The following is a 25,406-nucleotide window of genomic DNA, read 5'->3' as shown; positions in this document are numbered from 1 at the left end:
CAGAGGTGAAATGGATCTGTGCGACGATAACGAAGAGGAGCGAGTCCGAATAGGTTGGAAGGATCAAATAGATTCGGAAATAGGAGAAAGTTTTGTGGAAGAAGGATTGAACATTATGGAGGAACAAATTAAACCAAATATTGAGTATTTAAGATGTCTTTTAGAAAACTTGAAAATAATAATAATAATAATGTCAATAAATGTATCGGTTTCACTTTTTAGTAGTTTTTGTACTTTTTAGCTTCGGAAATATATTAAGTCATTCATTATGTTAAAAGTAACCTTCCAGGGAATCTACTGCTCCTACTACTATGCTTGAAGATAACAAATCCCAAGTTTGTGGTTAGGTATTAAATGTGGTCGCAAGTTGATATAAAATTCTTATCTTGCCTGTTAGTTAACTATTTGGATTTATCATTTGTTCTCTCTGTGAGTTTAGTTTAAAAATACTTTATCAACTATGTAATATGTTTTCCCTGTGTCTAAATTAAACTTGTTTAAAACATTCTTTTACAAGATAAACCTGGAGCAAGCCGAAAACTTAATTAAACGACACGAGGCATTCCTAACGACGATGGAAGCCAACGATGAGAAAATAAACGCTGTCGTCCAGTTTGCTGGTCAATTATCCGACGACGGACATTTTGCTAGTAGGTTCATTAAATTTATCAATAAATTACTAGTGTAATGGCCAACATTTAATAATATTAACATTGAATTTCTATATCAGGCGACAAAGTAGTTAAAAAAGCGCATAATATTGACGAAAGAAGAAAGAATAACCGTGAAAAAGCCCAACAACAAATGGAGAAACTTAAGGATCAACTTGAGTTGCATCAGTTCTTGCAGGTAATTTAGTTTTCATGCATTTCTTTTTACCGCAGTGAGAAGAAGGCTCTTGATTGGCTCAGATATTAAGTTTTATCAATTGGTATCTAGAAAAGTGTGGAAATCTCCTCGGATCTTCTTTCTGGAATCATAAGGGGAGACCTCAAGATTTCTGGTACTCGTTTGACATTCAATGAAAGTTAAAGTTAATTTCTCAACATGAGTTTAATGGTTTAAGAATTTCTTGGATTTTCATGTACATAATTTTGGTTTACATTGTGTCATTTGTTTATGATATAGTTGTTGCAGGAGGCTTACCAGTAGATCTGAAATATCGTCAGTTTTTTTAAAAATATATTTTGTTTAATGGGTATTTAACGGTTCTGAAGTTTACAAAAAAAAAAAAAAAAAAAAATAGACTTACCTTTCAAACCTAAGAGAACATCTTCGCATTTACTGATAAACAACCATCCACTAAATGCTAATAATCTTTTAGCTCGTGTTTTCAGAAGAAGACAATTTAGAACTGTATGGGAATATACCATACAGAGATAGTTCACTTTTTTTTTTCTTTTTCTTTTTAATTACATGAACATGTGAACTGAACCTTTGTTAATTTTCCAGGACTGCGATGAGCTGAGTGAATGGATTCAAGAGAAGAAGTTTATTTCACAGGACGAGTCCTATAGGAGCGCTAAAACAGTCCACTCTAAGTGGACTAGGCATCAGGCTTTTGAAGCTGAAATCGCTTCTAATAAAGACCGCCTTATAAGGGTACAAGAGGTAATTACCCTTATTTCTTGCCTTGGAGAAAAGTCTTGTATTAAAAAAGATTTTTCATCTCTGTTTTTCCTTTTTCTTTTCAGTTGGGAACAGAATTAACCAAAGAAAAACCAGAATTAGCTGAAGTTATAGGTCCTAAAGTAACCGATTTAGTTGAACAATTCAATGATCTTGAAACTATGACCAAAGATAAAGGAGAGAGACTTTTCGATGCCAATCGTGAAGTTCTTATTCACCAAACTTGCGATGACATTGACTCATGGATGAACGACTTAGAGAAGCAGATAGAGAGTGCTGATGTTGGTTCAGATCTGGCTTCCGTCAACATCCTAATGCAAAAACAGCAGGTATTACTTTTTTTCTTTGAAGGATAAGCTCATACTATTTTATAAAATAAAAATTAATGTATTCATTTACTAGCCACATATAGACAAGTTCATGTTAATAAAATAAAACAAGAAATAATCAGAAAAACATTAATCATACTTTTATATACACAGTAATGAAGATTGAATCAGCTATCTGAAAGTTACTAAACTATTGCTGACTGGTTCTCTGTTACCACAGCTGGACACATCACACAAAACTATGTATAAGTCTTCCTTGCATATGACTTAACTGCCAACATTCACCAGCCATCCCGCGGACAGTGAGAGTCGCTTCGCTATCTTCTTCCACTTTTCATAAACCTCGGTCTTTGATTTTCTTCCGTCTGTGCACACCTTCTACAGCTGTCAGTTTATCCAACTATCTCACTGTTCTTTTCCTCGTCAAAGGAACCCCTTTAGTAAGTGCGGTTATTCAGTAACTACGGTCACATCACTGTTTTATATCATAGTTTTGCCCATTCTCAATTCAACTTTGTGATTAGCACTGTATTTCTTGAGATTGGTTCCTTTTATTTCTATTCCTTTGCCTAATATGCTCCAGGCAACCACTCAGGGTTTTACATTAACCTCGCTTTCATGGGCTTTTGAGTGCAGGTCAAATCAGTATATCAATTTTGAACTTTCTCATGTTTCGGTTTGAGATTTCACAGTTCAGTTACAAAATTCGTAAGACTTCCAACGTATTTCTGCGTTTTGATTTTTGTTCAAAAAATTTAATTAAAAAGTAATGAAGCAGCAAAAGAAAAAGGAATGTGAAAAAAATAAAATACAAAATATTGGCGCCTGGCACTTTTATATCACAGAAAGTGTTGCAGTGAACGCTTTTCTTCAGTCAGCCATGCTAATTGTATCCCCTTCTTCCTTCTGTTAGTAGTAGCAGTATGGGTGCACTGGAACGATAAATAAACTTGTGTGGGAATTCTCGCGCAAGGTTGAAAAAATACTGAAGTCAGATTGAAATGAATTGAACCAGTCAAGGTATGTCAGTCCGTGAAATTCTTCTCGTTAGTTCAGTGTAAGAACGGTTTTTAGTTAGGCCAATTGATCCAAGTATGAAATCATTCACATATTCTGCTCACCTTTTTACAAACATTTTTATTTTGTTGAGTTTTTCTTTAATTTTGTTTTGAACAAGTTCTGATTCAGCTCAACTGTTGGTACCTTCAAAAATAGATTAACAATTATAAATACTTCGGCAGATGATTGAAACACAGATGGCCGTCAAAGCCAGACAAGTGACGGAACTAGAAACCCAAGCCAATTACCTCGAAAGAACCGTGCCGGAGAAGATGGGCGAAATTAAACAGAAGAAGGTCGCTGTAGAAGAAAGATTCCAGAAACTAAAGGAACCCCTGTTGCATAGGCAGCGACAGTTAGAAAAAAATAAGGAAGCGTTCCAGGCAAGCCAATCTTCTAATTTTTATTTATTTTAATATAAACTTAACATGTTTTGCAGTAAAATTGATTACTGTATAAATGTGAAGAGAAATTTTTTCATTGATTCATTTAGTTCCGAAGGGACGTGGAAGATGAAAAACTGTGGATAGCAGAAAAGATGCCTCTGGCTACTTCCACCGACTTTGGAAACAGTTTGTTCAACGTGCACACATTGAAGAAAAAAAATCAGGTATTCTTTTCTCCATACTGTAACGCATTTACACATGTTTGCAACAGCGCTCCATCCTTTATTTATTTAATTATCATGTGATTTTCAATTAATTCTGACAAAGACGCTCATCAATCTTAATATTAAATATGATGGTTTGTGGCATGCAGCTCACCTTTCAACCATTTAAAGAGAAAGTACCGCAGTCTAACCTGCAGAGTTCTCAAGATGGAACTTCAAATTATCTCTCAGATTTTCTGATGTAATTCGCCTATTTTTTTTTTTAATAACTTAATAATTTCTTTAGTAAAAAAAAAAAATCTTTTTGAAGGCCATCATTCTAGATTCTCTGAATTCTGTTGGATCTATTTTTCTTTGAAAAGCTGATTGAACGCCCGATTTACCTGGGGCATTTTCTATATCCAACTGCTAGTTCGAATATATAAAATTATTTCGATTGCCCAGTTCGGTTTCATTTTACCGAAATTCATTATAGAAGTATTAGATTAATTAATATTTAAAAAATATATGTATATATTGTAACGAGTCAAATAATAATACATTTACTTTATATACATGCACTTTTTATGTATTATATATGTGTATGTATGAAGTATAAGCATATATAATTACAAATATTGTATATAGTATGTTATTATGCAAACATATACCGCCTGTTTGTCTTTCTTAAAAAAAATTATGTTTATGGGTCCAACCAACCTCTTTTATCTGACATCTTACGAGAACTTAGACCAGCTAGTTCCATTTCCTAAAGGACTTTATCCTTTTATTAACTATTTAACTGGTCTTTACGTATACATAATTAAATACACAGATTTTAAAAAGTTAATATGCTGGTTTTCAGTCTTTAAGCACTGAGATCGACAACCATGAGCCGAGACTTCACGCAGTTCTCAGAAATGGAGAGAAATTAGTGGAAGAAGGACACGAGGAGGCCCCTCAGTTCAGAAAGTTGATGGACGAACTGTTGGACAGGTGGCAACACCTTAAGGATGCCGTTGCCAACAGGAAACACCAACTTTTACATTCAGAAAAAGCACAACAGGTGAATAATTTATTTAATTTGTTATGTTACAGAGCATTTTGAATGTTAAAGTATAAGAGTCACATAATAAATTAAAAGAATCATTTATCATTTAATTAAACGAATGGAAACGTGGACTTTGTTTCATTAAATCGATGTCTTAATTTGTAATTTGAATGCAGTACCTGTTCGATGCTAATGAGGCTGAAAGTTGGATGTCTGAACAAGAATTGTACATGATGGTGGAAGATAGAGGCAAGGATGAAATCTCAGCGCAGAACCTAATGAAGAAACATGAATGCCTGGAACACGCTGTCGATGATTATGCGAACACCATAAGGCAGCTGGGAGAAACTGCAAGAGCCCTCGCCGCTGAAAACAATCCTCTCAGGTCAGATCGTATACTGAAAAGTAATACAGGCCCAAGCTTTGATCTAAATTTCAGAGTATAACTCATTCTCTTTACTTGAATTGCATATTTCGTTTTATAATTTACAACTTTGTTTCATTTTTCTAGTGATCAAATTGGTGTCAAACAGTCACAAGTTGATAAGCTGTACGCTGGACTGAAGGATTTGGCAGGCGAGAGGCGTGCTAAGCTTGATGAAGCGTTACAGTTGTTCATGCTGAACAGAGAGGTGGATGACCTAGAACAATGGATAGCCGAAAGAGAAGTGGTAGCTGGTTCACACGAACTCGGACAGGACTACGATCATGTCACGGTAAACAAATTTGTAAAACAGTTTTGAATGTACATATTAATTTTATTTTTAAAACTAAACCTGAGATTACTTTGCTTAATGTCATTTTACCAAGCTGTTCATTTGATCGCTGCTTTATAAAATACGCAAGCGACGAGATGTTCCTACTTCATCACCATGAAGTTATAAATTGGGTTGCTCTCTTATTCTATGACTTTTTTTTAGCCATTCTTGTTAATGTTTCTTGATGCAGTATTTCTTGATCGCTTTAGGCGCGGGACCTCCATGTATTCTATAATGTCTCAATCAACAAAAGATAAATAAAAACTAAGCAATTAGTCTTTTATATCGAATAACAATTTTTTCGTTGGTACTGAATTATTTTCACCTTGAAGACGTAGTCACATCGGCAAGAAAACTAAATCGGCAGATTTAGAAATTTTGGCTTTTGGTAACTTAAAGGAATTTCGCTTAGGATTGTATTCCAATCGGGCATCAAGCTGCAGTTCTTGAAGCGACTTTATTAAAAAAAAAAGTTATTGCTTTTTGTTGCTGATTTATGGTATTTTCGGAACGCGGGTTGTACCTCTTATGCGAACTAATTTTTTCACTTTTTCCTGCAGCATCGAGACGAGAAACTAATTAATTCAATTCTTGTGTTTAGCTGCTATGGGAAAGATTCAAAGAGTTTGCTCGAGATACTGAAGCTACAGGTGCGGAACGTGTCCAAGCTGTAAATGGCATTGCGGATGGACTAATAGCCCAAGGGCATAGTGATTCGGCCACAATTGCAGAATGGAAGGATGGCTTGATCGAAGCCTGGCAAGATTTACTTGAACTCATCTCCACCAGGACACAAGTAATTTTATTTCAAATTCTGTTCTCAGTTCTTTGATTATTTTGCCCTGAAATTTAGGGAAAATAAATCTTTTTTATTTCTTAATTCTTTTCATTTATTTTTCAGATGTTGGAGGCATCTAGAGAATTGCATAAATTTTTCCACGACTGCAAGGATGTTTTGGGACGTATTTATGAAAAACAGCATGCAATGTCCGATGAACTTGGCAGAGATGCTGGCAGTGTTTCTACACTCCAGAGAAAACATCAGAACTTTATACAAGATCTACAAACATTGCAGTCCCAGGTATCAATCTTATTAATTAAAAAGGGAAACGGTTAGAATTTTTTACTTTCTTTCTCTAGGAGAAAGTACAATACTTGAAAGCTATTACTTTGAAAAGAATAATTTTATAGAAGCTGCTGGTTAGATCAGGGCTAAAATAAAACTCAAATTCTACTTTTTGTTTTCCTTGTTACGAGATAGATTTCATAGATAGAAGTCAAAAGTTTTTTAAACAGGAAAATTAACTTCCAACCACTCACTTGGTGAAGATGTGATTTTCATGAGTTATAGCGTACAGTTGTGTGAATTAAAACAATCTAATATATCAAATATAGTAATGAAGAATAAGTAAATTTAAAAGACATAAAAACTTGACCATATTTTACTTGTAAAAATAAAAAAAGTGTTCAATGAAAATCAAAAGAAGGATGGATGTTGCGCGAAGGACAGAGAAACTTTTTCAATGATGCTCCAAACACAGCACAATAAAAACGTTTTTGTAAAAACGTGTGTCTGGCCATTGCGTAAAATCCATTTTTTTTCTAATTTAAAGCCTGACCTGACAAATTTTTAAACGGATTGAATCCAGTTTATGATTAAATATTTTATTTGAACTATTGGTAAAAGATTTTTACTTTGAAATAGGCAAAGTTCAATTGAAGAGCCCTGCAGTACTCCAAGAGACAGTGTTTTAGCAGCAGCAGATATTTAGACGCTGTCAAAAATCATAAATACAAGTTTCCACCAGTGAAATGTAGTAATTTAGTGCAAGCCAATCTCATTGGTCTAATAAGCCTGTTTTTTATCCAAATTTGTGTCCTGAAGTTTGCAAATATTCTTAAAAAAGGACCTCCTAGCTGAATCAACATCTTCGGTTTTCCCTTAAGACTAGCCCTTCTACTATTTCATTTTTATATTGTTGATTAAGATAGGGATTCTGAGTTAAAAAAATAGGACAATATATTTGCATATTAATTTCTAAATAGGTACAGGCAATATCTGACGAGTCGTCTAAATTGCAAGCAAGTTATGCCGGAGACAAGGCTAAGGAAATAACGAACCGCGAAAGTGAGGTGGTGAGTGCTTGGGCAGCATTACAGGCTATGTGCGACGCAAGGCGAGCCAAACTCGCCGACACCGGAGATCTGTTCAAGTTCTTCAACATGGTTCGCACGTTAATCTTATGGATGGACGACGTAATCAGGCAAATGAATACCACTGAAAAACCAAGGTAACTGAATTTCTATTGGTATTTTTACTTGCTAATCAGTCACTTGTCAGTTATGACAGTGTGTTGCCAGTAAACAGATGAACTAACAACTACTCTGAAGAAACTCTAATTGAACAGAGAGGAATGTTCATCAACTCGGACATAGTTTCAACCGAAGATCCTAGTTTTGGAAGTTCATAATTGATAAAAAAGTTCTTACAGAATAAGCTTCTCAGTCGTTAATCGTGAAATTGTTCACAGGGAATTCTATAATTACCTGGTTTCCATCTGGCATGTGATGGTAACTTTTGTTTTCACTGCCTCTAATTTACTACTACTAAATTAATATCTTATTTACTCAGAGATGAAATATTTAATCGGAAAAAATATACATCTTTTTTTTTAATTTACAAGAAAACTCAATTACGTAAATAGCGTTTAAGAAAAAGTTATGTGAGTGTGCGCACCAGATTATTTCAAGTTAACAATGGATTCCTGCTAATTGAAATAAGATTCTTCTTTCTTAAAAAAACTTCATATTAATAAAAACTCGTTTTGAACTAAATTTTTCGCCTTTTCTTTAGGGACGTCAGTGGTGTGGAATTGTTGATGAATAACCATCAAAGTCTAAAGGCAGAAATTGACACTAGAGAAGACAATTTTACTTCTTGTATAACACTCGGCAAAGAGTTGCTTTCTAGAAATCACTATGCTTCTAATGAGGTGATATTAAATATATATTGGAAAAGTGATAGTTTTCATATTTACTTGTTTTAATCCTTTCGTTTTCTGGTTTTAGATTAAAGAAAAACTGCTTTCGCTAAATAATCAAAGGAATTCATTACTACACAGATGGGAGGAGAGGTGGGAGAATCTTCAGCTGAGTAAGAACTAAATCATTTTGTTTTCATTCACTTAGTGCCTTGTTTTGTTTTGTCCCCCCCCACCCTCCCATGTTTGTACTAAAATCTATGTTTCTTTGCTTTCAAATGAAATAGTCCTAGAAGTATACCAGTTCGCGAGAGATGCAGCAGTAGCTGAGGCATGGCTTATAGCTCAAGAACCGTACTTGATGAGCACGGAATTAGGGGTAAGTTTATTTTATTTATTTTATTATTTTTTTGTACGCACAGATTAGTTAAGGGGTAGGTTCTAAAATAGTGGATCATAGATAAATTGCGTTTTCATTTTGTTTTTTGCGAAGTTATAATGAACCATCCTGTTTAATTACAGCATACCATTGACGAAGTGGAAAACTTAATTAAGAAACATGAATCATTTGAAAAGTCGGCAACTGCTCAAGAGGAACGATTTTCTGCGCTCGAAAGGTTAACCACGGTAAGTAAAATAAAAATTGAAACTTTCTATATAATATGTCATTGTCATAGATATAAATACACGAATAGATAGGATATATATATTGACAGTAGTAAATGTTACAGTTTGAGTTGAAAGAACTGAAGAGGCGAGAAGAAGAGGAGGAGGAACGGAAACGACAAGAAGAGCTGGCTAAGAAGCAGGCAACTCCACCTTCCTCACCTCAGCAAGTAGCCGTTGCTGAAAGGTTTCTTTTCGTGAATTTCCTTATTCTGGTGTATCTATTAAAACGTCCTAAGTCGAACTTTTTGCAATTAAACTTATTTCAAGTCTTATTAACTTCTTCAGATTTCTCGTTTCTATCAAAACCCTGGTATCGTAAATTTCAAGCAGTATGTCCTATGAAACCTGTATTTTATCCCTTTGACGTATAACATGTAAAAAGTGTGCATTTCAGAAACACTATTCAGTAAAGATGTCTCTTAAAAAATCTAAGTGTCCATTAAATTTTTGTTATGAGTTTTTAACTTTACTCGGCCTAATTCGATTGAAGGCACTTCTGGTCCTTGAGTCAAAAACAATTTCAGAAACTAATTTCGCTCTGTCCGTATGAGTATGTGTGAGAGTGCAGGTGATCACTCTAGCTCGATCAGAAGATTCTATCATAATATTTCGTTTTAGATCTGCTTGCGCAATGTCTGCGGACAAAACTGACTGTTCTGTTACAGTCCTGGGTGCACTATAAAAGTAAAACGTTCCCAGTTCCGGTACTATTCCCACAGGGGCCTTATTTTTATTTTTTCATTAAAAAAAAAATTCAACACTTCTGTAAATATTTATATTAAAAATGAAATTTTAAACCGAATATTTTGTTGACATAACAGGGTAGACGGTGTTGATGGAGAAAGTGCACCTCAAAATGGCGCCGGAACTTCCGAGCCTGAACCGCGTAAAGGTAAGTACCAAGTTCTTCTTTACTTTAGACATATTAATTTTTTGCTACAGATAAATATGTAGTTTAAAAAAAAATATTTTATACATATTATAATGTATATTTCTGTGTCACTAACCTCCGACTCTACATGTCACTATTTACTCTACTGCTGTGTGGTATTCTTTCTAATATTTATGTAAATTTGGTCATCTACCGAACATAATTGTTATCAGTTGGTACACACCTTGGCCATAAACTTACATTGTCATGCACATTGTGGCCCTCTACATTATTATCATCATTATGTACAGCATGAGCCCCTATATATTCTTAAATTTATTGTTATTAAAAGTTTAATCCACTTACAACTATTACTAAATGGAAATCAAGAACAGTAAATTATTTTGAAACTAATTTATTTGCATTAACAGAAACATGCATGATACTTTGTTTTGATTTTTGTTTTGTTTGGTTTACTAAGCTGACCTGTTTGTGATTTGCCAAATTTATCAAATTTACCAAATTATTGGGAAATGGCTTGACATAAGGCGAGCACACTTCGTCATGCATAAATAAAAACTAAATGTTTTACTTTAGCCAGAAAAGTAAAAAACAAATTTTGCTGATCATGCAACGCTCAAAGCAAGCAGTGTTTTTAATTTTTAATGAGTAACACCCAAAAAAGCGCTGTTGGCAAGCATCACAAGATGGGAATCATCGCTTATCTCCATAAAAGTGCACTATTGTTAGTACGGTGATTACCTTTATATTCGTCCAACTCCGAAAGTGGAGTATGCTGCAATTTTGGTCCTCGGCTGGCGGTCTTTTTAATGGACCCTGTACCTGCTTTTAATAGCAGAGAGGTGCTCGAGTTCGATTTATCTCTTTTTCCAACGAATCTCAAGTCGCGTATGAATTGTTGAAAACGATAAGGCATACTTTATTGTCTACCCCGTTTGAACGTGTCGTGTGAGTTCAGCTTAGAGCCTAACAGAGAACTCTTTCAGCTATCATTAGAAATGCTCATTCAATACTGTAGATTATCTTTGGAAAGGTGTGGGGTGGGCGTCATGTTGTTCCCATTCCCGGCAATCTGTCAAAGTCAGTTGGTGGTGGTGGGTGCCACGGAAGGACGGACGATGATCGTCTTTATCAATTAACGCGCTCGTAATTAGAGCTATAATCTAACTCGAAAAACAGAATAAAACAGTAGTTTTTCTTTTATTGGAACGCGCTTCACCGAATGGCCAAGGACGCGAGCATTTTATTAAAAAAAACATGTTTTTATGTTTCTTGATTGATTCTCAGCGAGTGCTTCCAGAAAGTAGCGTTATTGATGTTTGTTAGCTTATTTTCTTATTCTTAATTCGGGAAGGAGTGTGGTTTCTAAGAAATAGCAATTCTGCTACTCTCCAGGGCCATACAAAGTGCCGTTGTTGATTAATGAACAAATTTTTGCGCTGCGAAGTTAAAAAGGTACCTTGTTAAGCAAGAATCCATCTCTCTTTTTCTTTTTGATGGAATGCGTTCAAAATTTAGTCGGTGAGTTGTGGTTGGTTGGTTGGTTTATTGCGTTTTTTGTTACTGATTTACTAGAATTGTGTTTTATTGGATATCCTTCATCTTTTTTTTTTTACCTTTACTTTGTCTTCTAAATGTATGCGTATTGTCTTCTATTGTGTTTCAAGCCTCAGTGCGCAAGTCACCTCCGACCCAGCTCTCTATCACGCCTATAGAGAAACCCACAGGTCAGTTTTTAAACGTATTGCACTGACTCGCCTCTTATTTTTCGAAACAGTTATCATATTAAGAATAAATAAATACTTATCCGATAATTATGAATTCAAATGAAATTTAGAGTTAAAATGATAAAAATACTAAAATATCGATTTAGAAATTACTAGTAAAATATTTATTACAATTTTTGTTTTGTTTAAATGAATCCACCACTTTAGGTGATTAGTATTTCACTCTTAGACACTGCATGGGAGTGCCGATTGTGATTTCTTTTCCCGTCTGCATTTTGGAAAGAAAATCCGAGCTTTTTGGTGATGAGCTCACAAGCTTACTGCAATCAGAGCCCGCTTCTAGATTGTTTTATTTTGTTTTTTTTTTCTGACTTATGCTGATAACCATAAATATTGAGGTGATGGATTTGGAATTATTTTGGTGGAGGTAAGTGGTTTTTTTTTTTATTGTATATGTATGTATATTATATACACAGTATTTCTCTCACATCTCATTCAGCAACTTTCTTTAACCGTCGAAACAACAAATGCACATATTTGCTGGAAAAAATTTAGAAAATGCGTAAGTTTTAGTGAACAAAAAGTGTGACTGTGCATGAGTGTGCGCGCGCTTACAAAATCTTCAAACAATTCATAATGTTATCGACGTTTAAAATATAAATCAATTACTTGAATTCACTTTATAACACCTTAAGTTTACATGGATTTTTATTTTGAATACGGATGTTGTATATTGTAATTTGTCTAGTAATTGTTTGCTGTATCGGTGACAGGTCCTGTATTTGTCTCGTTTTTAAATTTTCTGGTACTAATCATTTAACGACCTACTCCTTTAAGGACTGCTTAATTTTTTTTTTTAAATTTGATGTCTCTCCCAATGCATTATTTACGACTTCTGCTTTCATAAATTTCTATGCGCTCAATGTTTTAATTTTGATTATGCGAACTATGTTTTGTATTTGTACTTTTTTTTTTTTTACATATGTAAATGTTTTGTTGACTTTTGATTAAAAAAAAAAATTATGTTTCAAATATTCGGAACTTTCCTCTGACCAGAAATGTGCCGCGGATGTCCGGATTGTTCATGGTTGAACTGGTTTTCTGAAAAGGTGATTAACCAATTTCAATCTAGTTGGAGTTTTGTCGGAACAGATGACCACAAACAAGTGATTCTGTTGGAATAAACCTTTGGATATAGTTACACAATTTGCCCCCTCAGTTAGCTAGTGAAGGGTACGATTGATTAAAGCTTTATTAGTGAAAGTCGTATTCTTTACATACTATAAACAATAAATCAATTTCGTGGCGGATAAGAAAATAAATTAATTCCATGACAAACAAATTTTGGACGGTGTATTCTGCCATTTTAACAATCAATATGTTTCCAATATTTTCTAAATACGCCCCTTTCAAGATGGATGGCGTTACTTATTTGTATAAGCAATGTTGGTATTTTAATGTAGCTATACCTCGTTTCGAATTTTTATTCTCAAATTGTCGGGGGATCGCACGGCTAATTGTTTTTCATGGAATTAATTTCTTTTCTTATCCGTCACGAAATTAATTTATTGTCGTTCAATTTAAAGAAAAAATCTTCAATGAAATAAGGAATGCAGATGTGTAAACTACCCTTGTCTACTTATGTGATGGATGATATAGAAACGAATTCGGTCGTTAAGTGGGTAGTACCTGTAAATGATTTGTAATAGTTAGTTTTATTTTTTACATAATAGTAAGTATAGAAGATCGATATAAAATTGGAATTAAAATTCCGTTTAATTATTACGGGTAGTGGCAAACATTGCCTCTTTCATTATAGTTTTCCAAAACAAGGTTAAACGTTATAAAAGCCTCTATAATGTATGTAACTAGTGAACCCTAACGATTACCATTAGACCTTCGATGTAGGGAGGGAGCACAGTAAGATTCGGGGCAGATTCAGCCATTGACCTTGTTTTTCCGAAATTATAAGATAAAATGTTGCCACTCTCCAGGACTTTTTCATTAAATTAGTTTTCTTCCGACTTTCTATTTTAACTCTCATGCTTTTAATACTCTTTCTTCTTTTTATCTAGAGCGCTAAATTAGTTATGTTGATTACTTAGTAGTAGAGGAATACCAAATAGAAGTTAGAGAATATAAATTTAATATAAAAACGCTCGCGCACATTTTTTTTTATATTTTGCATGTGGACACTTCTTGCATGTTAAAAAAAGTAGCGATGCATGATGTTGATGATGAATACGAAGAATCAGACGTGATAACCGAGATCAGGACACCTCCTCCAACACCTACAGATTTTGCGCTGAGGGAACGATTAGAACAGGAGAAATTGCAACGAACCATTTCCTCCACACCTCCGCCAAAACCAGCTCATATCAGACAGCAAACTTTGAATAATCCCAGTGAAGGTATATCAATGTATATTAAAGTAGGAAAGTTATTTATTACAAATAGTTCAAGTAATAAAGAATTCAACATACTATGGAAAAAGAGCGGATAGTGGAATCGATGAAATCACATAAAGCCTAACTTTCTTTAAGTTTGACTTTCTCTTACCGTAATCATTACGGTCCTAATTAACAATAATCCGGAAACTTAAGGGTTCTATTCGATTGTTTACTCTATATCTCTTGTAATTATGGATTTTTTTTTTTTGTAGGGGTGGTCCCCGAGCGCTAGCTCATATTCGGTTGTAATTATGGATTAAGGAGATGATGTGTACGGTGTTGAGACTCACTAGCCTGAATATGAGTTAACCACTGATTTTTTTAAAAGCGATTAAGATTAACTTATCTTCTGAAAGCTCAAACTTCATTTCTCGTAAATATTGGAATTGAGAATGATTCTGATGTGGCATTTTAGATTGAAGTTGCAGATTCTCAGAACCGTGTAAACTTAGTGTTTTCAGGGAATGTTAAATATACCATTTCACCAATGTTTATTATTTAACGAATTACGGCTAGAGGGTCAGGTTGTTGTTATGAACAAGGTATTGAAAATTAAATGAATATTTATGTATATGTAATATAATAGTTCTCCAAACTGTTTCTTGAGTAACTTCTCTTAATCATTTTTAATAATCATAATTTCTCGAATTTATTCAACATTTTATAATAATTAAATGTCCGTGTTTTATTATCTACAAACGAAACTACAGAAAACATTAACTCGCGAAAAATTTATTTCTAAAACCTCTAGTCCCATTTTCCTCTCTTTTCATAATGCGCGAAGCAGTCAATCGGAATAAAATACTGCTCTGATTCCATAGTATGTTGGAAATTAAGACACTTTTCTTTAGAACTGAGTTAATCGTGGCGATCAACACAGTAAAGTAGAGCTGCATTACCAAGTATTCTAGCATCTTACTAAAATAAAAAAGAAAGCATCTTCCCTCCTTTTGCAATAAATAATTTTGATTAATAAGCGCTAGCAGAGTTCTTCTTAACTTTTCGCACAACAGTAATCTATTTATCAGAAAGATGATCTAAAACGACTAAAGGTAGATTTTAATTGGGTAGAGAGAAAGGCTAGAACAAAGGACGTGGCACGCTGTCGCTCGGTGATGGACTTTCTTCAATTAACTACTTGCACTTGAAACTGCAGCATCCTGAGGTTGGTGGCAGGCTACGGCTTTCCCAGCTTCTTTCCGCTCTCAGTAACTAAACTCCTACTTCAATATTCCTACATGAGATTTCATTATAACATGCAAAAACAATTTTTTCTAACTTTCTCTTACCAACTAGTGATTTCACACAGAAAGATTATATGAAATGTATTTAATTGTGCAATGAAAGAGGAATTGAATCATTTTATTGACTAAAGATGGCACTACCAACGTTTTTCATGTGGAAGGCTTTAATAACATCAATGTGTGGTGCGTAATGATCAACACTTCTATTTCTTAAGCCATTTTTTATCCTACTGTAAGGTTTTTACACAAAATATGTGCACTTAAAGGGTTCTAAAGGTTGAAACCCCCCCATGATAAAATTGAAGCTTTCCAATGTAGCATAAAAAATGTAACAATAATGTAGTAGATTATTATTACACAATAATGTGTTAGTGAGGTAGATTATTTTAAGAAACTTTTGGCTTAATCTAATTATAGAGACATGAATCCTTCTGTTTTCTGCTTTCTAAACGTAATTCTGTAATCTAAAAATTTATTAAATTTAGGGTAAATCCGTTAAGGTTGGTCAACCTGTCTACGATGACGCGAGGCTTGATATCTGTTGTGATAAGCTTTATTTAGAGAACCACCCCTGTTCTGTCTATTTAATTATGCTCGAGAGATTAGAGGGGTCACCCGAGTAAAGCTTAAAGGCAAGAGTTTTTTTTCTGTTAACAGCTGAACTTCCACAGTCTTCCACACATTCAGGTATCAGGACGTGTTCTCTTTTTGATAAAAGGTTGTCAAGGTATGTCAATGGAATGCGGATGTTTACTCAATCTCTGTGACAAGAGGCCTACGATCCTCCAATAGCCTCTCGATCTTATTGGAGTAATATCATAGTAAATCTACCGAGTCGCTAATCTGATTTTTCGCTTTTCTCTGCCCTGAGGTTTCACCCACCCTTGCTATGATTATTTTCACCTCCTCGCTTTGTTGATTACTGCGGTATTTCGCTATGCCTTAAGTGGGTATGTATCTTTAAGAGTACAATGAGTACCCTCTCAAGTCAAGGAAGCTTCAGTTTTTCACGAATTTGCCCTGAATGTTCAGATACGTATCTGGAATTGAATACATTTCTCTTAGGATTTCAGAAACCCCCAAACACGGTTTATTCAAGATATGTCAAGTTTATAAGAATCAGATTTTTCCATTAATCTTCAGATCAGATATTTTATTAGTTGTTAGATCTTTTTGGTTAATAATGCTTACTTTTTATTATTATTTATATTTTACAATTGTTTTTGGAAACCTTTTCTCAATTTTGGATAAATAAATATTTTTTATTTCATGTTCAATAATGTTGAGTCAATGATATATTTCATATTTCAACACCGTTTGTGGTAGGTGGTTAGTACTTCGTAAAAAAATTTTTATTATTATATTATTAATATGAATATTTACAATATTCATGAAAACGGCATTCAATCAATTCTAGTGCCGCCCATACTCGTATTTCTGAAACGCATTTAGACTGCATTGCTTTTTAAGCATTTATTCATTTATTAGTTTTCTTTATTTATTATAAATTCATTGTATCTTTTAGCCTTATCTTATATTTAACTGTTTTGTCTTTTTTATATATATAACAGGAAGTTAAGAAGATTTCAATATTTTATAAAAATATGTGTAAGTTTGTAGCAGAATTAGAGACTGTTTATTGTGTTCGACAATTTTACTACACTTCTGAATAATGCTCCAATTCGTCCTTTAAAAGAAAGAGCCCAATTTTAACGGCTGTCTGATTTGTTGCGGAAAACAAAAAAATACCTATTGGTTAACTAATATTTCAGTCCTCCAACATGCTAAGAACATAAAAATTTCGCAAACGAAATGTTTTTGTACCGGTCCCCATAATCCCGAGCTTCGCTATTGCTATAGTTTTTTAAAATATTGTAAAACAATAAATCGTACCAAAAATACTTTAAAGCAATTAATAATAAATGACTTTTTTAAAGGTCGCTGCTTTTTTTTTGTGAAGCAGGATCTGTGAAGTCCGACATTAATATTTGTGGCACATCCGTTGTATTGTGTTTTTCATTTATTTGTCAAGGTTACTAAAGAGTTTGACACGATAATGATTGATAATAGCAAATAGAGCAATTTATTTCTTCGAATTCTTTATATTTTTGCATTGTATCGGAATATTAAAAATTATTCTATTTAGGCCATTTAAGAGTTTAATATCCTGTTCCCTTTTCTTTCTTTTACCATTGCTGAACAGTAGGAGCAAATTTTTATTTAATTGCGATCAGTATAGCTTAAATTTTTAATTGAAGGTTTGCTCCATTGTTAGTTCGACTTAGACTTTGTTTTTTTTAATAAAACTTATTTTGTATGAGAGAATTTTATTTATAGGCGACTTGTACATTAAAGTAAAATTCGCTGTAAAAATCTGAGATAATGGAAAATCTGAAAGTAAACAGAAATAAGAAGCGAGCTATGTCGGATATGTCGACTATAACCTTCTTAGAGGCTATGGCAGACTATAACACACATGTCTTCACTGTGCTTTTTCTTAACTGCAGATATAACTTTTTTTAAAGGAATAATTAGAAAACTCGGAGTTTTATGGGAGTAAGAATTAGTTATTGAGAGCAGGTTTAGAAGAATAAGCCTTTAGTCTGATAATAATAGTGTCTAGCTATACATGGAATGTGAGAGTGTGAGAATGGTTGTATGTAACTATAGCGCAGACAGGCAGCCACAGGCAAGATTCCAGATCTCCAGGTGAGGGATCTAGTTCAGCGCCAAGAAAGAAGAGATCACGTTCAAAATCGCCATTCAGAAGTTTCAGATGGAAGAAATCCAGCAGCTCTAGTACTGGAAGCAGGCCAGGCGCTGTATCCGATGACGAGGAGAATTTAGCGGCTGCAGCAGGTAACACAGTCTTTATTCAGTTGTTAATACTTCGCGTGTAAGGTTATTACTTTTAATGTTCATAAATAATTTCATTTAATCTTAATAATGTTACTTCTTGCAAGATTTAATTAATTTTTTTTTAAGATCCACACAACCATTGCTGATTCTCCTAGAAGTGAATCTTTTCTGCTTGTTTGTCTTTATCACTTCTAGTTTAAGAATTGTAGTGATGGTCTTAGCAAATGCTTAAAAAAAGACACCTATAACGCTCGTAAGTATTTTAACAAAGTGAATGGACATGTGGGATTTAGAAATATTAATCCGATCAAACGTCCCTTTTTAATATTCTAAGCTTGCACAGTTCGTTCTTATTGCATCAGTTAGTTCTTGTGCCTATTTAAATCTTAGTTCTTTTAATAATGTCATTACTACTTTCTACGTATAGATAACCTTGTTCCTATATCTACTTTAATTTGCCAACAAATATTAAAATCCATTACGAGTTTCGATCTATCTTTCCCCTAAAAGGCTGTAATTCCTGTTTAGCATAGAATACAGTTTTGTTTACAAAAAATAAATACCCAGATTTTGAGAACGTTTTACCATTTGCCATCGCTCTACTTAACTATTTTGTATGCCGAATTCTACAATACCTGAAGGCGTTCCACTATACAGTACCTGAACTGAAGCGTTCTACTCTACACTTGTCTAAGTATAAATTATTCAAAGATTTGACAAACTTCAGAGTAGACCTTAAATTTAATCAAATATTGATGTTTTCGTAATATTTTTTTATTCATCACTTGCTTATTGCCAACTTTTTTCACTCTTAGAATCGGCATCATAATCTGATTGTGTTGCTCTCACTTGAGATATTTTGTGAAGGCCAGATTTCTTAAGTAGTTTTTCTCATAGTTGTGCCCTTTCAGACTGGAAAATTGTTTAAAAGGGTTTTTAGAGAACCCTAATATAATTACAGAAATTTAGATTGCTTTCGTTCTGATCGATTTGACTCTCTTTCGCTTTAATAAAGTCAACTTCTTTTTTCCACGAAACTAATGGTTGGTGTCATAATCTAGAAGGAAGGTTCTCTCGAGAAATGCCTTTTATTCTGGAGTCTCATCGCAATGTGTTCTTTCAGAGGAAACTGCAATTTATAAAATTAGATCACCTTATGTTTTTTACCAGGCAGCAAAAGAAACTTTACTATTTGATGTAAAATGATTTAGAGAAGCTGATTATTTCTGTCATAAGGTTCATGATAGATCTGCATGAAATTTGGTTACACAGAATGATTTGACTTAGGTAATAATCAAGAAAATGAACGAGCATGTTTCTCATTAAAGTACTCATTAGATGGTGAAACTGGATTAATATACGTAGAATTAATATAGGTTAAAGTTGCCGATTCCAGCATGAACTTAGTGCTAGAAGACCAAGATGATTGGAATATGTAATCGCCTTGCACGTACTTCTAGTTTAATTTTTTTACAGAATTCATTTTTTTAAGCAGGTAATATGTTAAAATAATTGATACCTGCTTGGCTAAACGTCTCCCTTATATACCCAATGAGAGTTTTTCTTTATAACGCTTTTTTATTTTTTTAAGAATTTGGTTTATCTATAAAATAGGAAAAAAATATCAAAGAACTGCAACAAATGTAATTGTCAGGAATATTAATGTCACATTATTATAGATAAGAAATGTCATGACTAAGAACTAAGGTAAAACTAGAGAGAGATAGCGTGAAAGTAACCTTGCAGCACTTCAGTATTATGTTGGCAGTGTACGCTTTGTGTGTATCCCGACTTCTTTCTTTTTAAGTGAAAATAAAAAGTCAGGATGTTGCATGATTAATTTCATTGATTGGCTTGTGTTGCTCATCATGGCATGTCGTCATTACTCATTTATGAAACTTATAAGTACAGCCACTAAGTACCTCTTCTTTATTTGATCTGTCTACCTTTTTTTTCCAGGTTTAAAAGGGTTTATTTTCCCGTACCTAGTCATATTAATAATTTCTCATTTGTTAAAAATTTGTTTTTCAGAGAGACCGAGCCCTTCGGGTACGGAGAGCCATATCGAGGGCATTCTAGTAAGAAAACATGTTTGGGAAGCCCTGAAAAAAGCATCAAACAGGTCTGCATTTAATTTCATTTTCATCTAGTAGCGTAGCGAAGTTTTATTTGATTTTTTAAGCATTAAAAACTTCTTAAAACACCAAAAAGGGATGTTTTTCATTACAGAAAAACTAGTTGGTAAGAGTAAATTTCTCTTCGTTAGCCTTCTCAACAACGCTCTGTTACCCATACAATCCTTATTCACTTCTCGGTTCCAGCTACCTTCTTACGTGCTATATGGCACCGACGATTACACCGTCATTCTCTCTAGACTCGTCGTTTCATGTGCAGAACTCTCAAACTGCAAACTCTTTATACTGACAAAATGTATCATTCTCCGAGGTTGTATCCCAAAACGTTTCCCAAGAGAAAAGTTAAAATCACAAAAACATTGCAAAACAAGTTTTATTTACAGTTACCACCTATCTATTGGAATCCTGGTTTAAGAACGAAATCGATAGCAGCGTTGAGAATCTACCTGTACCTAATATAAAAATGATAACAATTTTTATTTCTATAGTCTAAGGCATAGCTGATCCAAGGTATCGTCGCATGTATTGGTAGAATCCGGTAGGCTTTTAGAAATGTCTGGATGAACTATTATTGCAACATATATCATCTAGCCATCTTTTTAATTCATAGCTCAATAATATTATTACTTTCTGGTACCAAAAACTAACGGAAGTTATCGTTGTTTCTAGGTCTTGGCACGAAATGTACGTTGTGGCACGCGGGCACCAACTTCTGGCATATAAGGACGCCAAGGCTGCTAAATCCTCACCTGAAACTTACTACAAAGGTGAATCGCCGATTGATCTCAGGGGAGCTACTGTGGATGTGGCCACGGATTATACGAAAAAGAAGCACGTCTTCAAAATCAAGTAAGTAAGCACTGAATTTGGAAAAATAAGTTGTCAAAATGAAAGAAATTGTATAAATTAAAGCTGAAGCTAAAACTATAAGTTCTTTGATTGATCGTCGAATAAGCTACTTTTAATATCATAAATTTAATGTTATGGATTTAAGAAAACTCAGAATATGCTGTTTAGCCTAATTCAGAAGAAGATAGAAAATTCCTCCTTATTTCTTATAACTTGTCTGACATTATGAGAAAAATTAATGCGCTTCCCACAAACCGTTTAATAATGCATAAAATACTTCTCATAACTCTTATATATAACTCTTCTTATATTTGACGTCAATCTTTCCTTAAAAAACAATTTTTTTAAAAGTTTAATGTATACGTTTTTACAACTTTTTAACGAAGATAAAATAAAAACAGCCTTCTAACTTACGATGCCACTACCGTTCAGGAAGACCTATTAAAGTTGTTAGTCATTGAAAACAATGTACAGTTTTGTGCACAGAATAATAAGCTAGTCAAGTTGTATTATAAAAGAATGTAGAAAATTTAGAGAAATCAATTTACATGAAACACTCGTAATATGTTGTTGATTCTAGATTGTCCAATGGATCGGAGTATCTGATGCAGGCAAAAGATGATGATGATATGAGGAATTGGGTGAGCGCTCTCAATTCTGCCACCGAAGGCGCTGGTCCAGCATCTCGTGCACAGACTTTACCAGCGGGTGTTCAAGACAAAGCTTCCGAACCCAAAAAGAGAGGATTTTTCACTTTGAAGCACACGTATGTATATACCAACGTAATATAAAAAAGTAGCTTAGAACAGTTTTTCCTTTAACAAATTAAAAACGTTTACTTAGAATCTTATTGATCAAATTATAAATCATCTTCAGTTTCTACACTTTCATCCATCAATTTCAATATAGGGTCCATCTCTTTGATTTTGAGGCGAAAACTCGTCGCTTCCCCAATCTAATTTTTTCATAATTTTCAAAGTACCGTCCTTGGTAAAAATAAATCATATTCAGGAAAAGTCTGTAATAAGAGGATGAATCAAAGGAACTATTAACAGAAGACTTGCATCTTTCAAGTTGGTAATTTATCGGTGCAAAACGCATACCATGGCCTGAGTTATTGTTATTAATCGTCTGCGGAGAGACGAAGCCCTTATCTAAAATCCCTCTTGCTCTATTGTCACCTGTGTAGAATGCCATAGCTCATGATTGTTTTGAAGCTATTCCTGGAAGCTGGCAGACATATGTCATGACTTCGCACTATAAGCTGACGTGTTCCTATGATGTAGAATAACTACTTTTAATTTAATTTACAAAGAGTTACCTAGCTTCTTAGACTTCATGATAATTTAGTGTTATTAGTTGTGCGATTACGAAGTGCTAAACATTTCGACTGACACACAAAATAATCACAGTTACATATTTTATAAAATTCAATATCTTGTTAGTAACTTAATTTTCAAAACTGCCTTTTTAAATTTAGTATAAAGTTTTGATGAAAGAAAAGCGCATTTGGATATTTAATTGGGAACTAATATTTGACTTGAATGTCCTCAGCTTTTTTTTAAGCGCCCGGAGCTTTTTCCAGTGCACTGCCGGCCTCCGGACAGTGTTCTCTCGTTACAGACAACACTGTCCATCACCGGACAGTGAGCTGTAAGAAGCTCCTAGGAAGAGAAAATCTAAGGGTCAGCTGCTGGATTCGAACCCGGGACCTCCGCGTGGGAGTCCAGTATGCTAACCTCATAGCTAATCCCTTCCCTCTGAATTACTATTATTTTTTTTACAAGTTTCTGTTGTTTTATTACAATTTGATTATAATAATTGATTTATATTTCAGATAAATGGTTGACGATGAAAGTTCTAAAAGAGAGAAATTTATATAAGTAAATGAAACGGACAGTGGCCACCGAAGTTTTAAACAAATTAACTGATAGTTTCTTCTATAAATAAATAATAAATACTATATAAATATAAAATTAAATAAATATTAATCTAATTGAATATTAAAAAACAAAAACAAAATTATATATATAGGGAGAGAGATTCGCAATATTTTTAGCATTTTTAAATAAGAAGGAGTACTGCCATTCGTTTTGTTTTATTTTGTTTTAATTATTTGTTAAGGTTTGAATAAACACTCAATCTTGATGGATTTCCTATGTTTGTCTGTGTGTCGGTGGGGCGAATATGTTTGTTGTCTATCATAATATATAGTTATATATGACTTACAATTTGCGCCAACCGTGTATGCATTTGCAGCACAAATTTTACTAATTCTCATTAAGAATAATATGGCATACACACACAAACACATACCTGTACCACTTATATTTCTCAAATAATTCACACAAATTTGACAATTTTATACGTTAAATATAAAATTCCATTTGTTTTTTTAGATAAAATATTTGTGAAATTTTACTTCTTAATAATTTTAAATATTACTAAAATTACAGAGAAATTCAAAGAATTATAAGAAGAAGAAAAAGTTATGAGAGTGGTTATTATAACTTTAAGTGGAATTTTTAAGAAATTTCGAAAAAATCTAATATATGAATAAAATAGTTTTTTAAAAAAAAATTAATTAAAATTGGATATTTATTAAATTTGAATGTGTACAAACAGTTTGACTGTTTCAAAAACATGAAAAGATAAATCTTTATAAAAATTGTGAACTTATGACGTTTTTTTCTTTTTTTAAAGTTGAGGGTAACACTAAATTAGTCGTTGAAATATATATGTACAAAAAGAAATATCCTAGAATTAGGGGGAGGTCCTAAAGGGATCACTTTCTCTCCCTGCAGATTAATTTCCTCTTTCTCTTAACATTGGCTATTTATCCAGTTGAATATTATGTTGATTCCACTTTATTGTATTTAATGAGTAAATTTATGTGTTGCTTTCTTTTAATTGTGCTACCAATCAATGTAATCTTGTATCTTAAAAAAAAAGGAAAAAGTTTTAATTGCTTGCTTTAAAAGAAAGGTAAATTACATACAGGGCACGGGTACTCCCCTAAGAAAAGCTTTTGCCCAAAATTTAAAATTGGTCACCTGCAAGAGCTATTGTAGCGCAATTAGTAAGTATATTTGCTTTGAAAACCATATTTATATTTTATATACGATTTATTTTATTATTTGTTGTACGCCACCTCGTCCTGTGAATAATTTACATTATTTGTTTTATTTCTTATTAAATAATAAATATAATTTTTTATTTATGGAACTAGTTTATTTTTTACCATCCTTTTCTAATTTGATTTTCTAGTAGATCTAAAAATATTTTAGCTAAAAGGCGTTCTGATTGCCACGAAGCATTCATAAATTAATTAGAGGTAGTAAAGTAAAAATATATTTATTTATCAAGTGGCAGACTTTTTATCCTTGTCCAATGATTTCACACTAATTTCCTCCCTCTTTTTAGATTTGTTGCTTAAGTTCCGAGATTAAAGAGAAGCAACACAACAGTAGTACCACATTTCCGAACGTATTTTAAACAGACTTTTTCTCAAAAATGGCTTAGACGATTTTTTCTATACTTCTTTTTTAGATTAAATACATGAATTAAAACTGTCCGGTAGGACAGTTGTATAAGGGTTGACCATCAAAAACTGCACGAAAAAGTGTAACGTTGAAAAACACCCAACTTTGACAATTTTTTTCTCTTTTTCTATAAAAGATAAAATTCCCAAATTTTCTTTAAATCTAACTCCAAACCATCCTTTATAACTGTAATTTTTTTGCAACCACCCAGATCTAATAGGTTTCGAGAAAAAAGTTGCTGAAAATGAGCAAAAACGGCTTTTTCAAAAATTGTTGTTGTTCTTGTTCTTGTTGTTCTTCTTCTTCTTCTTGTTGTTGTTACCTTTTTTGTAAACAACGTAGCGCCTAAACGCGCAAACCGATTTTCATGAATGAGGTGTCGTTCGATTCGGAATTTTATGTAGATGTGCCTTTTGGGGGTCTCGGCCCTGTACATCGAATGGGAGAGGAGTTAGCCCCCTTTATGTAAGGCCCCCTCCAAAATTATTATTACTAATTACTCTGTAAATCTTGGCCCGATTTTGATAAAATTTGGTAGGATGATAGGGTTAGGGCTCCCCTACCTAACAATAAAGCGACGATCTGCTCTTACACTTGTTAAGGGGAAGTATAGCAATCGTTTCAAATTATCGACACGTGAACC

At 33.4% G+C, this 25,406-nt stretch overlaps 1 protein-coding gene across 6 annotated transcripts in view; it reads left to right on the top strand.

The window, feature by feature from the left end:
• beta-Spec (spectrin beta chain) overlaps positions 1 to 24,446 on the top strand; it is a 52,329-nt gene extending 27,883 nt beyond the window's left edge. The window contains exons 21-44 of one of the 6 annotated variants that reach the window (XM_074127083.1): positions 518 to 650; positions 731 to 849; positions 1,453 to 1,611; positions 1,695 to 1,958; positions 3,200 to 3,400; positions 3,511 to 3,627; positions 4,472 to 4,672; positions 4,834 to 5,042; positions 5,169 to 5,373; positions 6,017 to 6,211; positions 6,317 to 6,496; positions 7,462 to 7,706; positions 8,270 to 8,408; positions 8,485 to 8,569; positions 8,684 to 8,775; positions 8,919 to 9,023; positions 9,128 to 9,249; positions 9,887 to 9,957; positions 13,904 to 14,095; positions 18,049 to 18,237; positions 20,269 to 20,359; positions 21,042 to 21,221; positions 21,802 to 21,987; positions 23,059 to 24,446. In XM_074127083.1, the coding sequence (XP_073983184.1) occupies positions 518 to 650; positions 731 to 849; positions 1,453 to 1,611; positions 1,695 to 1,958; positions 3,200 to 3,400; positions 3,511 to 3,627; positions 4,472 to 4,672; positions 4,834 to 5,042; positions 5,169 to 5,373; positions 6,017 to 6,211; positions 6,317 to 6,496; positions 7,462 to 7,706; positions 8,270 to 8,408; positions 8,485 to 8,569; positions 8,684 to 8,775; positions 8,919 to 9,023; positions 9,128 to 9,249; positions 9,887 to 9,957; positions 13,904 to 14,095; positions 18,049 to 18,237; positions 20,269 to 20,359; positions 21,042 to 21,221; positions 21,802 to 21,987; positions 23,059 to 23,062 (3,684 nt within the window). In that variant the 3' untranslated portion in view covers positions 23,063 to 24,446. Of the gene's footprint in view, positions 1 to 517; positions 651 to 730; positions 850 to 1,452; positions 1,612 to 1,694; positions 1,959 to 3,199; positions 3,401 to 3,510; positions 3,628 to 4,471; positions 4,673 to 4,833; positions 5,043 to 5,168; positions 5,374 to 6,016; positions 6,212 to 6,316; positions 6,497 to 7,461; positions 7,707 to 8,269; positions 8,409 to 8,484; positions 8,570 to 8,683; positions 8,776 to 8,918; positions 9,024 to 9,127; positions 9,250 to 9,886; positions 9,958 to 11,624; positions 11,685 to 13,900; positions 14,096 to 18,048; positions 18,238 to 20,268; positions 20,360 to 21,041; positions 21,222 to 21,801; positions 21,988 to 23,058 lie in introns of all 6 variants that reach the window. The other 5 variants (XM_074127082.1, XM_074127084.1, XM_074127085.1 and 2 more) reach the window with 5 other exon arrangements.
• Positions 24,447 to 25,406: the final 960 nt, after the last annotated feature.

This window comes from Rhodnius prolixus, unplaced genomic scaffold (genome assembly GCF_049639745.1).
Source record: "Rhodnius prolixus isolate KJV_2025 unplaced genomic scaffold, Rpr scaffold_3, whole genome shotgun sequence".
NCBI lineage: Eukaryota > Metazoa > Arthropoda > Insecta > Hemiptera > Reduviidae > Rhodnius > Rhodnius prolixus.
The sequence above is the reverse complement of the archived record's forward strand: the minus strand, read 5'-3'. Positions and strand labels throughout refer to the sequence as shown.